Source organism: Anoplophora glabripennis, unplaced genomic scaffold (assembly GCF_000390285.2).
Source record: "Anoplophora glabripennis isolate ALB-LARVAE unplaced genomic scaffold, Agla_2.0 scaffold30, whole genome shotgun sequence".
Lineage (NCBI taxonomy): Eukaryota > Metazoa > Arthropoda > Insecta > Coleoptera > Cerambycidae > Anoplophora > Anoplophora glabripennis.
In genome coordinates, this window is record NW_019416226.1 from 212,606 (window position 1) to 226,933 (window position 14,328).

Below are 14,328 nucleotides of genomic sequence, written 5' to 3' on the forward strand. Positions count from 1 at the left end.
AACGGTTAAATTTAGAAATTTCAATTTTGGTACACGTTAACAACTAGTTGAATGATATTAGAGACGACCGATCAATTCGGCTAAGAATTGCCTTCGGCCAAAATTAAGCCGAACTTTTCGCCGAAGCCGTTGACGTCAAGCGTCGACACGGAGTGAATTTGAGCCTGCACCTGCAACTCCTAGACAAGGCGAAATCGGCGGCTTCGTATGAAAAAATTAGTGGATTCGATTTTTTGCATAATCACCTTCGTGAGATATCCCTGAATGAGGATCAAAATGTTACCGGCTGGTAACCTGGTCACAATTTTTTTAAACAAATGTTTTTTAAACAAATTGCAAAAGTAACTTATTTTGCTCCGGAAAAGTTTATTTAGGTATTTTGGGGTATCTAAACAAAATAGTTCCTATGCACTATGCTCCTAAAATCAACGGTTTCCGAGTTATAAGCAATTTAAAGTACGAAAAAATGCAAAACTGCCATTTTCAAGACTCAAAAACGATAACAAAAAATCAAGTTACTTTTTCCGGAGCAAAACAAGTTAATTTTTCATACGAAGCCGCCGATTTCGCCTTATCTATCCCCGGTCGAATCAGGCAGGGACTACGTGCAATATGTTAGATAAATGTTTTTGAACGCTGGGCAGTAGCAGTATTAGTATTAATATTAGTGCCCGTTAGTAATATGTGGTACTAGTGAACGTGAAGACTGATTTATTTCGTAAAGAGAGACATATTTTAATAATTTAATATTAAATTATTAGAATTTGTTGTTTTATTTATTATTGTTATTATTATATTTCCAAAACATTATGCATTTATTTTTGACAGACTTTTATGTTATCTTATCATAGTTTTGTTTTTAATTAAAACTTTCAAGTTAATAAAAATATCTTTGGCATCGGCTTCGGCCGAAGGTAACCCATAAACTGAAGTTCGGCTTCGGCCAAAAAAATCATTCAGTCGGTCTCTATATAAATGATATTCTTTGGTAGTCTTTTTTTTTGTCTGGCCTGTCTGTCTTTGAATTAAGGAAATTAGCACCCCTTGATTTTATTTCTCTCGGAACTTTTTTCTATGTTAGCTAATTCCAACAAGAAAAATATCTCAATACTACATTTAATTTAGAAACTTTTTTGCTCTTCTCATTTTTTCGTAAACTTCGATCTCAATTGGAACGGCATAAAAACGTTTAACTCATAACCAGGAAAAAAAGACTACCAAAAGATATCATTCTACTAGTTGTTAACGTGTACCAAAATTGAGAGTTCTAAGTTTAATCGTTTTCGCGAAAAAAAATAAAAGCTAATTTTTAGGACAATTTGAGATTCGAATATTTTCTCAGGGTGGGCTCAAATCGAAAAAGTATCGGAAGTGCCCCCCCCTAAAATTACTTTCTAAACACCTTAAAATTTTGCACATCATTATGAAACACCTTGTATACAGGGTATCCCCGAATGGTCTGTACAAAGTTCTACCACAAATTCTCAAGGTGAAAATAAATCGATTTGCCTTATCTGACCTTAGAAAAGTTGATAATTATGGAGATACAGGGCGTCACATGAAAACGGTGGTTATTTTGAATATTTAGTTAGTGTTTTTATTACTCATATGGGATAAGTCCTATCTTTCTGCTTGTTTTTTAGGTCAGCTTTTTGCCTACTCTATTTATTTACGTGCGGTAATCATACTTGTCGTATGCAAATTGACAATAAAATATACAAAATTTAAATATACACTCGAAAATATTTTTAAAAAGTGACATTTAAGAGTTATTTATGTCAACCTAAAATTAACTTTGGATGCCCTGTGTCTATTTTCGATTACTCACCTCAAGAATTTGTGGTAGAATTCTGTACAGACCTTTCAGAGAAATAAAATTTTGGAAGAATTATTACACAAATTTTCATGGGAATAATTAAATAAAAAACTTTAAATAACATTTTTATTGTCAAACAATTCAGTGACAACTTAATCCATGTCCATTACTGGTACTGCATCTTCTAAATCTCTGCACTTGGCGTTTTGCAGCTCTCTTCGAATCTCAGCTGTTATAGAGTGATGGTTCTGGTTTTTTAGCAGTTCCAGCAGAGCATCTCGTTGTTCAGTAGAAATATCGGCTTTGTATCGCTGCACAAACGTTAAAAATGCTTGGTGCCACAGAACAGGTAACTCACGGGAATCATTTTGGAACCTCAGAAAGTGAAACACACATGCATCGACTACCCTATAAGGTAACGCATACTTCTTGTCAAAGAAAATTCTTAGTATTATGGAATTAGCACCAGTGTAGTCCATTTCGGCGATTTTTAAAATTGCAGCTGACGAATGGAGAATAGGGATGGAATTTCTTGCAATTACAGATCCCACTATAATAGCTTCCCTCAATGTGCAGTTACCACTTTCTAATAAAGGCAACAAGATACCTTTCATGAAACCTCCCGGTTTAAACAGTGCTTTACGGAGAGTTTGGTATAAGTGAAAGTTCAATCTTTTGTACTCTGCTAAATCATCTCTGATCCGAGGAAAGAGAACTAAATTGTAAAACCTTTGTGCCATTTTTTCCTTCAAATTCGAGGCAAATATTCTGGTTGCCTGATACATCGCTGCTGCTGACCAACTAGGAGGATCAGTAATATATAATATTTGTTCCCAATTTCTCAATTTAGGAATAATTTTGAAAGCTTTAGGTAACTTTCCACTTCTGTATTTTCTTAGGACATCTCTTACACCTTCATACATCTGTTTCACCCTAGGATCTATATCTTGCATTTGTATGGAACCAGCATCACTAAATTGTGTTTCCAGTTCTGTTTGTTTCTCAGTAATTTTTTCCATAATGATGTCTGCCAAAGTCCTTCGAGGTAATGGGTTCTTACTCATAAACAATTCAATGGCCTTTTCGTCAGCTTCATCTATTACAATGTCTTCGTAAAAAGTATCTTCGGGTTGTACATCACCTTCCTCCTCATTATCAGAATCAGATTCATTGCCCAAATCTAATTTTGTAATTTTTGCTTTACTGTGAGCTGCTTCTTCAGGTGCAAAATCTGTTTCCATTTCTCTTTGCTGCTCACGAGCTGCAGATAAAATTTTCTTGGATAAGTTGCTACTAACGAATTGTTCCTCTTCATCTTGTCGCAGACGTATTTTATTCTTGTTTTTGCTTTTAACAAATCTGGCATTATGTATGTCTTCTTCTAAAGAAACTTTGCCCATTTGGGACGGTTTCATTCGTTTTGTTTTCCCCATTTTACGTTAATTATTATTAATTAATACTTTATCATGCAAACGGACAGCACCACAACAAAAAGTGAAAGATTTCTTAACCTAAAAACCTAACCAATCACGTGTAGGATAAAGACCCTAGATAAATGATACTATAGATAGGAAACTTGAACAGATTTCGTGGTCGTTAACAGCGCTAACTGTTGACACTTTCTCCAATTTCTATTGCTTTCCTTTTCTAGGAATTATCGGTAATACAGTGAGTTAAATTACCTGTAGCCAGTAAAAGATGCAAGCGCCATCTAGTTGTACGCTCTACAACTATATACCTACCTACTCAATATTTGTTTTAGGTATTCTGCCGCCGCTAAATTTAAAATTACATAACAAATCTCACCCTACACAGATCACTCACAAATTGATTTTGTAAAATAATTTTCACGTAGATAATTTTTTTTGTCACCATGAGAAAATAAGTACATTTGATAAAAAGCATTAAAATCACTCAAGCATTAAAGACACTTTTAAATGCTCTAATAGTCTTTCTACTTAAAATAAGAAATAATTTTGATACTGTAACTTTTTAAAATGTTTGTTGAAAAAATTTCAAATTTCAGTACATATTTTGAAAAAACAAGAGTGAAAATGATTATAGAGTTTCAGTGCTTTCTATATTGTATTAGCTTTCACGGTGAATAAAAAAATATTACAAGTAAATAATTTTACTAAACCAATCTTTGATTAATTCTTGTAATAGAGATTTATTATGCAACTTTAAATTTTTCGTTGTGTTGATATCCATAAAAAAAAACTACCTACCTCTGATCACATTTTTTATTAAAAAAAACAAAAAAACAACATTTTATTATTAATAAAAAAATGTGATTATATGATGATCAGACATTATTATGTTATATAAATAAATGTGAATGAAATATCTAATAAAACAACACACACCAACACTCGCCAAACCTAACCAACAATAAACAATAAACATGAACAAGAATGACATGAAATGATTCATAATTGCAATTGTCAAAATTTATTCTACAAAATATCTATGGCGACATCTATAGACCCTTTCCCCAACTTGTATATCCATCTCAAGTCACGTGGTTCCCAGAGTTTCACAATTTTTTCAAGTATAAGTTCTCGGGCCCTGATAAAGACTGAAAAAAGTGAGAAAACAAAATTACTAAAGCCTAACGCACAGCACAGAATAGGATGAATATTCGATAAGGGACTAGGGACTAGGTTGCCTGATACGTTTTGACCAATTATAGTGCAGCAGAACGGCTCATTTGGAATAATAAACGCAGCGGAAGTCGCGTAATATTAAAATTCGGCATTTCTAAAATATTTATGCAAATTATGTTCGAAATCGACTTATATTCCGATTCTTGAATTAATTTGATGGATCTGTTGATGTGTCAGAGGAACAAAATTTCTATATACGTCACTGACAACTGACAAATAATCCTCACTACATTCATTTTTCAAATTGATATTAAGATGACATTACTAGGCGTTCGATAATGAAATTTGTATGATGTAACTGATTACTTTTCTTATGAACAATTTTATAAAATGTACTAAACTATAACTATTAAAAATTGAAATATATTTTTTTATTCGCAGCGCCATCTTTCAGGCGTTGCCTTAACATTAATCAAAACACGAGCATGCGCATGTCCCAAGATGAGGGAATCGAGTCGGCGTTTATAAAGAAGTCTCCCAAAATGTCACTTCTCGTATTTCACATCGCCATATTGATAGTTTAGTGTATTACAAATCCTCAGACATCTATAGATTAGAACAGTTCTAGACTCAAAATCTGCATTTCTCTGCATAATTCAGTGCAATCTGTAAATTTCGTAGTATATTTTTGTGCTAGTAACGGAAACAAGTGAAGTTGACAGTTTTGTTTTGATCTGTTAGCGACCAAACTAAAAATGGCGTGTGCAACTTTGAAGAGATCGTTAGACTGGGAACCCGTTTTAGGAGGACGGCCGGCTAAAAGAAGACGATGCATACCCTTCTGTGCCAGCCCTACTCAAAAAGAAAGGGCATTTCCAACAACTTCTAGCCACAACAGTCCTACGGGCTCCTCATCTCCAAGAAGCTCTGTATTTCCAGAAGTTCTGAGTAAAAAACTGACCCCTGGTAAGTTGAGACATCATTCTATACAACTATAATACTCTTAATATTTATCTTTGGGTTTGGGTATATTATCGATCATATGAAATTGTTTTAATTTTTTTATTTATACTTTGTTGACATATTTGTCATCAGCTGATTGACGACATAGTTGATGTTTTCATAAAATTAAGAATTTTATAATTTATTAAATTATATCTAACAAGCTGGTGAATACTAAGTACAGTTTTGAATAAATAATTGCTCTCTTCCTGCCAATGAAATGGAGAGAACATGATAATAAATTTTAAGAAGTGACCAGAGGTTACACAAATATTGGATTTATTTGTCTGGATGTGTATTCTTTGAATGTAATTTTATTTGTAATATACTTATACAGTGAATTGCAAATCATTGGCTTTTGTGAAAATTTAAATAATTAACAGTTTTAGGTGAGACCTGTTCCATTGTAATGTAATTATAACTTAACATTGTTTATTCTTTCGTATGACCTATTTTTATTTTTAACTTTATTTGTGGATATATTCGAAGTCGGTAAATAAATTTTATCTAATTTGTTTTCCTGTAATCAACGGATTTAATAATTAACATATAAAATCAAGCCTAAAGTTAACTATCACTCACATGAAAAAATAAATTTTAAAATAGATTTTTCTCTAGTTGCTATATCAACCGAAATATAGTTTTTTTGCTTTATTTCCCGCTTTTATAGAATATATGGCTGAGAACATTAAGGCTGAATTGAAGAGATTACAAAGACGCAAACAATTACAATACAGTATGATGGAAAACTCAGATGGTAGCAGTTCCGGAGGAGAAAATTCTGAGTCTCCCTCTCGCTCAGAAAAAGCTCTATTCACATTTAAACAGGTAGCACTGTCAGAGAAAGATATTAGATTTATTTCTTTTTAATGTCAACTTTGTAGGTCGGTCTAATCTGTGAACGTATGCTTAGAGAACGTGAATCGGAAATTAGGGAAGAATATGACAATGTATTAACAGCTAAACTTGCAGAACAATATGATGCCTTTGTTAAGTTCACTTATGATCAAATACACAAAAATTATAGCAACTCAGCAGCACCAAGTTGTAAGTAGATGGAAGTTTTCTTCTTTATTAAGAGAAAACGGTTGGCAACATAAGTGTGTTTTTCTTGCAGATTTATCATAAGACGTCACAGAAAACCCGATGGCGTAGCGCTGTTAGTATATCCACAAGCCACTTATAAAGTCGTTAACTATCGTTTATACACTACATATTAAAGAAGTCGTATTGTCGCTGCAAGATGCCTTAGAACATAACCCTACTTCTTGCTGGCGTTTTGTATATATAATATACCAACTTTATTTGTAATATCTTAGGAATTGATACATATTATACTTGTTATTATTTCTGTAAATATGTTTTTATAGAGCGCTACAGATATTTCGATGTGTTGATTTCTAGATACTTTGTTGGAGTTTGATGAGTCGTCACGTAGTGCTGTGTGAATGAATGATCTTTACGGAGTTTGCCCGGAAAGTTGTTACGATGTTATGAGTAAGGACTTTGTCATTTTCTAGGTTTTTAAGTATACTTTTATTTATGCAACTGATTTGGTTTTTGTTTAATTTTTTTTTTGTAATCCTGTGAAGTAAATTAAAACAAACTTACCGTAGCAAGAATCATCGTCGCAGTCGAAAAGTTATTGACGTATTAAGTGGTGGCAAAGAATGTGTAGTGATTATTTCTAGATTAAGTTAACGAAGCATTTATCACAAAAGACAAAATATACAGTGCCTTCTAAAAAGATCAATTGTGGGATTGATTGAATTTTGGAATGATTTTGTAAGACATCAATTTTGCAATCCAATGTTTCCTATATTTATTTTTCAGAGGATCTTAAACGATCTAAAAATGTGGAAGGATAGTTGTTAATAAAATATTTGTTCCTCGAACTTGTTTTTGTTGAGAAATCGAAGACGTTGTTTTAATGTTACTCCAGTTAACCTTGGAAAATTGTGCTTTTTAGACGATACACACTGAATTATCCTAATTTCCGGAGATTTTCCGCTCTCGAACTTTACATTAAAATGTCAGGATAAAATTGATTTAATTTTTTTTTTGTAAGTACTTTAGAGCTGAGAGAATAAAATATAAATCATTTGTTTATTTATTAATTGCTTAGTGTCCGCAGTATCAGTTTCAATATACTATACAGTAGGGTGTCTCTGAAAATATGATCATGTTTTAAGAGCCCTCCTCAAAAAATCGGCCCAAAAAAATTTTTTTTAGAGGTCAAGATTTTTAAAAATTTCCAAAATGGTCAAAAATTTATTTTTTTTTTTATTTTCATTTTCTAGGTTGAAAAAAATCTCGAATCTGAAAATTTCAAATCGATATTTTAATTTCTAAAGATCACTCATAATTATTTTAACTTTAAAAGTAGTGTTCCTAAAATGTTTTCTCTAGAAATAAATATCAACGAACTAATAATTTTTTTTATTGAATTTGATGAACAAAAGGAAAGAAATAATTCACGGCACTTAAAAAATTTCTCGAGGCAAAATTTACTGCCGCACTGTATCAAATATTTATAATTTTTTAATTTTTTAAAATTCAAGTGTCGTGATTTATTTCTATTTTGCTCATCAAATTCAATAAAAAAAAATTAGTTCGTTGATATTTAGTTTTAGACGTCGCTCGAAAACATAAGTACACTACTTTGAAAGTTAAAATAATTATGAGTGACCTTTAGAAATTAAAATATCGATTTCCAATTTTCAGATTCGAGATTTTTTTTCAATCTAGAAAATGATAAAATAACGAGAAAAAAAATCATTTTTTGACGATTTTGGAAATTTTTAAAAATCTTGACTAAAAAAATTTTTTTTGAGCTGATTTTTTGAGGGGCTCTTAAAACATAATAAACTAACATATTTTCACAAGACTCGAAAAAAAAAATCTTTTTTTGAGCCCCCTACTATACAGGGTGTTTTAAGACCATTATATTTTAACTATTAAAACAGCAAATTACCAATTAATTAGTATTTCAGTGGAATGGTGGATAGGTATATTTTTTGTCACACCATTTTTTGAGCCACTATATTAAAGACTAAAACTCGGTGTAGTCATTTTGCAGTGGCGGCTGGTGGAAATTAAAGCGATCATATTTTGGTAATAATCCCTATATCATTTTTTAGGGGATGATTTCTAGGCCCACATAGAGAACATTTTTGATGAAAAAATTTACAAAATGAAAGAAATTAAGGGTTGCTGATTTTGTAACAGTAATTTTTTTTATAACCAACAGTTGGTTTTTTTAATCTCAAAATTTTATTTTTTCATAGTTATAGCATTACGAAGTTTGAAAAATTGAATATTATTAAATTAAAATTCAAATATGTATAACTCCAAAGAAAATTTAATTTTGTAAAAAACAAAAATCTATAAAAACAACATATTGTGCAATCCTTTCGAAATTAGTCAGCTGCCCCAATTTAATTTCTTTGTAAATTCTGTTTGAAATTTTTCCGTCATGAAAGTTCTCTGTATGAGCATAAAAAGCATTATTAAAATATGACCCCTTTAATTTTCACCAGGCACCATCCAAATCGTAACACCAGGTATTACAAAGAAGACAATTTAGTTTATGATTTAGCAGTTAACTTTGATTTAATTTTTTTTTAAACAATACGTAAAATATGTATCAAAATGTATGCATATATAAAAATATAGAGGTGGAACCAAAATAAACCAACAAACTTCAAGGGCATATAGAACTCGGAGAAATAATAAGAATAAATTATATAATTTTTTCAAATAATCCGTTAAGGTGATGGGTATTGTTTTGAAAAAATTTGAATTTCTGTAATCATGGGCGTAGCTAGATTTTTTACTTTGCAAGCTCTATGGAGGCCTCTAAAAAAAAATAAAAAAAGGTCTGCAATCAGCAACTTACGGATATAAAATTTGAACACATTTTAATTTCATTCTAAAAAATAGGTCGCGCAGTCAGCGATTTACGAATATGACAAAGATGATAATAGATCTTTTTTTCTGGGGAGGGCTGTGCACACCCTTGCCCCCCCCCCATGTCTATGTCCCAGACTTTTAAAAAACAGATAATTAATTTTTTATTATGTTTGGAAGAAAATATTGTCAATTTCCTATAACGAGTTCTGTTGAACAGAATTAAAAAAATTGTAATGTAAAAATAACAATATTCTTTTTTTAAATACAAGTTTTTAAAAAAAATGCTCTGGGAAATACGTAAAAATTAAAATTTAAAATTTCAGCGTTTAAGGATTAAAAAAGAGTTACATGTATGATTTAGCAATGTTATTTTTTATTTCTATATATCTGAAATTTGTTAGTTTACTTTCTTCACATCCTGTATCATGTTGAAAAGTGTGGTATTCGTTTTATTTATATTTTTTCGTGAAAAATTTTACAGTTCAGTTTGTTACCAGGGCGTAAAAAATAACAGTCAACACCAACAGCCATTATAACTTTAAGAGTGTACTCGTGCTGGTAGTTGAATATGTTGTGTTAATTTTGTATGTACATACACAATCGGGTCTGTTATTTAGTTAATAAGGTAAAAGCAGAACGAGTAAACCCAATTTCAATAAACCTTGGTTGAAGTAATTTTTGTAATGGTTCTTTTTAGAATTGCCTCAGGATTTTTATTGGCTTTGCTTTATGCATTTGCTTCTTTATACAGGATGTTGCAATATTTCCTCTACAAAATTCTACAAGTACTGTTTGATCAAACTATTCACTGCAAACCCTTCGATTTTGAGACTAAAATATTAATTTTAAACCTTTTTAAGAAATTTGGTACATTCTACACTTTTTTAAGAACTGAAAATATACAAATTATTTTTCAAAATAATCTTCAGGTTGCTACTATTTTTGGAAGCACAAATTTTTTAGTCCTTCCAATTTTTTTTTTTGAGGAAAAACAACTGTTTTATCCTCGTTTTGAATTTATTTCACTTCAAATGTGGCTCAATAGTGGTGACCTGTTGGCTAGCTTTTAGTAAAATTTTAACATGGTTTCAGGTCTAGTGATCTAACCGACCAGATCATTTTAGCAGCAGTCCATCTTCATCTCTTCTAAAACAAATTAACTTATTTTTGATCAAGGAATCACCTGTACCATTTTGTCGGTAAAATATTGCAACACTGTATATAAGTATTCCTTCCCTGAAAATGTGTGAACTGGTAGGTTAATCAGTTGTAAATAGTAATCGTTGGGTTTGAAATAAACACTAAAGTTTGACTTTTGTTGATCAAAATGGAACAATCCTTACGCAGAAAATTACGAATATTTTGACATGCTTAGATTTTTATTTAATTGTTTAGCCTTAATTTAACTCTTGAGTTTACTAGATATATAGGTAGGGCAAGACAAATATTTGTGTTAATAAATAAATGAAAAAGTTACTCGAGCGCTTGTTTCATTTTACTTCACGTTCCTGTATTTTTTTTGTGTGTGAATGTTTATGTACATTTGTTTATATGTGAGAATCCCACATAATTTTTAGTGTTAGCGGCGTCACACATTCCTGCGGACAAGAGCAGACAATATTTGTTATCGTTCACGTGTGTGAAGAATTAATTAAGATTTGACAAGACCACTTTGCCATATTAGGATGGTTAAAAAATCATTTGTGTGGGGTATAAACAGTAAAGCTGCCTAAATAAAAGAGTGTAATTCCCTATTTTTCTATTAATTTTAGTGATTGTTAGAACTTTAAGCAGATGATTTTTTAACTCGCATGCATGCCTAGAAAAGAGTTAACAAATTGGTTTATCATCCCATCTAAGATGTTAGTATTTTATAGAATAATTTAAGATGAAATTAAAAGTTACTATTTTTTGTCGTTAGGTACCTATGTTAGCAAAAACTTGTAGCTTAGAAGATAAGGTGAAAATTATTATTTTTAGATTTAGCCATCTATGGATGTAGTTATTTTTTTTAGCTTCTGTGTACACAATGTGGCTTATTATTTATTTTAGCTTTTCTATACCATAATAAACTATTTTCATTTACCATTTTAGTTTATAATTGTTTTGGTTACTATCTATCTGCCTTAACATTTAAGATTAATTATGTTAAATTACCTAAAGTTTAATAAAAAAAATTGGGCTACTTAATACTACTAAGAAAGTTTCATTTGCCCTTGTCCACACAAATTCGGCCAATATACACTAAAAAATGTATTTTGCACATAAGAAATGGGTCAGAATCGTAGTTTGAATATGATATGGTGTGCCTACATGCATAAGGTGATGTCACTAAGGAACAAGACTGGCAAAAAATATAACTTTTTGTCATTTTCTTATTCTTAATTACCACATTTCCAGAACTGTCACAGCCTAAACATCTTCACATCATGCTAAACTGATAACGATGGTTCAAACTCTAAAATATTTATTTTGTCTCAATATTTAAGCCTACATTCCATTTAACATACTTAAACCTTAAACTAAGTTTAAACATGATTTACACCACATATAAATGTGAACATTGTATGTACGTTTTACGTACACGATCAACTTAAATCTTAAATAGTTTCTTTATTCAAAATATATGACGTTTGTTTGCACTGTTCGTTGATGACGTCATTAGGCAGAGAAGACCTATAATCCGCGATAATTTTTAAGATGCAAGCGCACCAAACGGCGAAAGCAGTAAGCTCCGAAACAAGGTAATTTTGACATTGCCGTTCGCGTTTACACATTAATTTGAACAACATTTGTCTTATTTGCCTTTATTATTAGTAATTTTGTTATAAAACTGCGGTTATTTCACTTTTGTATTATTTTATAGGTTTCAAATATTTCATAAATAAATTTTAAGGCAAGTATTTATGTCTACTTTATGTCTACTCTAGCATTACAATGTAATGTACATTTTATTAAGTTATAACTATGAACTTATCCGTTGTGAAATACATTTCCTATTTACATATATGCTAACGAAAACTCTCGTTGTATATTAGGAGAGGCAGTTTTTAAGGCTGATCATGTGGGACTATATGGGAAAATTGCGCAAAGTTAATTTAAATTTAGAAATTTATATTATGTCTGCAGACTAGTGCCCTTACTTACTAACAACCCTCATGAAATTCAGGGAGTATTATCTATCGGCAATAATGTTTTGAAAATTTCTTCAATGGTTTGATGAAAACTTAATTCTGGATTTTTCTTGGACCATGAAGAGCAACCTTGAACGGAACAATAATAGTTTGACTGTTTCTTCTTTCTATCCATAATTGCTGAAATTTTCCTCACACTATTTTCTTAAAATAACAGTGTTCAAAAAACGAACACTAAATTCAGTTTTAAATAAAATACAAAACGAAATGTCACACACAGAAGAAATATTTACCTTGTTTCGCTAGTATCACTTGTCACCGCCAGAGGGCGAGCTCTTAGCTGCATTCGCGATCGCGAATATGATATGAACTCGCCGTTCTATTCCCACCACAGTCAGAATATTAAAATCAAATTCCCTTTGCCACACACTTGTCAAGTTAATTTTGACTGCAGTTTTAAATTTGTTTGTTTCCAATGAAGAAGAAATTTAAAGCCAGAAAAACTAAAAACATTGCGGAGAAAACACCCCAAGGTACATGCTACAGATTTGGTGTTAACCCCCTAATCAAGCAAGAACTGTTGCAACTTTTTAAAGACAATAAGAGCACTTCGGAAACTACGGAAGAATATCCACCATGGAAGAACTTCGAAATTCCCGCAGACTTCACATTGGGTGTTAAAAAATTAGCTCAACATATGGGGGTATACGATAATATGATGTACATTTTTGATATATGAGCATGTTTGACTGCATATGTAATTAAAGAGTAAAAGATTTACCACAATTCTTTTTATCTGTCGACACAAAAACGAAAAAAACTAGACGTGCTCAGAAGCACTTCGTTTTTAAGATGTAGGGTTTTCAAGATTTAAAAAAATACGTATGTGGCTGCAAAGTTGCAAAACATTGAGAAGCCGTGTATTGATAACTTTTCCGGGTGCATTTGAGTTTAGAATGTTTAAACCTTGCATATAACTTACTTTTCCGCATTGGACTGGGCAAAGTACTTTTGCGTATTCTGGCGAATAGGCACTTACATTATTTTTAACAAACGTCAAGTCAAACAGTATCTAAGTGGTAATAACGCAGTTGTTTTAATTTTTAATTTTAAAAAAATGTATATTTATGACGAAGAGCTACCCACACAAAACATAATAATATACGAAAACGGAATTGAGCTCCTAAAAAAAAGAGAGAAGCAGAACCGTAGCGCACCTACCGACAGTCAGGGTGAACTAAAAAGGCCTTCAATGGCAGGCCGTTCTTGATGATAAATGACGGGGTCATTTCGCTTTTATTATACAGGGTGTCTTGTAAGTACTTAATATTTCTGTGACAAATAACCGAAATAATTTTTAAAGTAAAAATAATGATTTTAAATATGAGTTCATAAATTCAGTTATAATATCAGCAAATCATTTGAAAAATACTGATATTAACGATCAATTCACATATTCACAATTTTGTTTACTTTAAATTATCATTTATTAGCCTCAAAAATACTACCTGCCGAGATAGGTAAAATTACGAGTATTATTGAAAATATATTTACATGTAACAATTTTTAATGAAAAGTTATAGAAGAGTAGGTACGTATACGTAAATTATATAAACACGGGAAGTGTTCATAATCAAAAAACTTTGTTAGAATACTACATGAATTACATAGTACACATTTATAACCATTGAAGTTTGATTTGATATTTTAGTTACACTCTATAAAATTATATTCAGAAATTATTAGGTACTTAACGGTTTAGTATTAGTATTTAATGAACCTACCTTTTTAATGTACCTACCTAAGTTTCGGAAAATGTAAGGTGTCTCAAAGTAGGACAGAAATAAAGAACGTTTAA

General features: G+C 31.1%; 2 protein-coding genes across 2 annotated transcripts; one reads left to right on the forward strand and one right to left on the reverse strand.

The window, feature by feature from the left end:
- Window positions 1-1,928: 1,928 nt before the first annotated feature.
- LOC108912950 (bystin) lies at window positions 1,929-3,325 on the reverse strand. Its single transcript, XM_018718385.1, has one exon. The coding sequence runs from the start codon at window positions 3,247-3,249 to the stop codon at window positions 1,969-1,971; it is 1,281 nt and encodes a 426-aa protein (XP_018573901.1). The 5' UTR covers window positions 3,250-3,325; the 3' UTR covers window positions 1,929-1,968.
- Window positions 3,326-4,926: 1,601 nt separating this feature from the next.
- Window positions 4,927-7,342, forward strand: LOC108913098 (akirin). The gene is made up of 4 exons (XM_018718573.1): window positions 4,927-5,388; window positions 6,095-6,252; window positions 6,309-6,471; window positions 6,542-7,342. Exons 1-4 carry the CDS (start codon window positions 5,178-5,180, stop codon window positions 6,550-6,552), a joined length of 543 nt encoding a protein of 180 aa, XP_018574089.1. The 5' UTR covers window positions 4,927-5,177; the 3' UTR covers window positions 6,553-7,342.
- The last annotated feature ends 6,986 nt before the right edge of the window (window positions 7,343-14,328 follow it).

Bases quoted from the DNA above. Each gene is read 5' to 3' on its own strand.
- LOC108913098 (XM_018718573.1), top strand. From the start codon at position 5,178: ATGGCGTGTGCAACTTTGAAGAGATCGTTAGACTGGGAACCCGTTTTA. The intron at 5,389-6,094 runs GTAAGTTGAGAC...CCGCTTTTATAG, and splicing joins GAGTAAAAAACTGACCCCTG to AATATATGGCTGAGAACATT. The intron at 6,253-6,308 runs GTAGCACTGTCA...TCAACTTTGTAG, and splicing joins CTCTATTCACATTTAAACAG to GTCGGTCTAATCTGTGAACG.
- LOC108912950 (XM_018718385.1), bottom strand. From the start codon at position 3,249: ATGGGGAAAACAAAACGAATGAAACCGTCCCAAATGGGCAAAGTTTCT.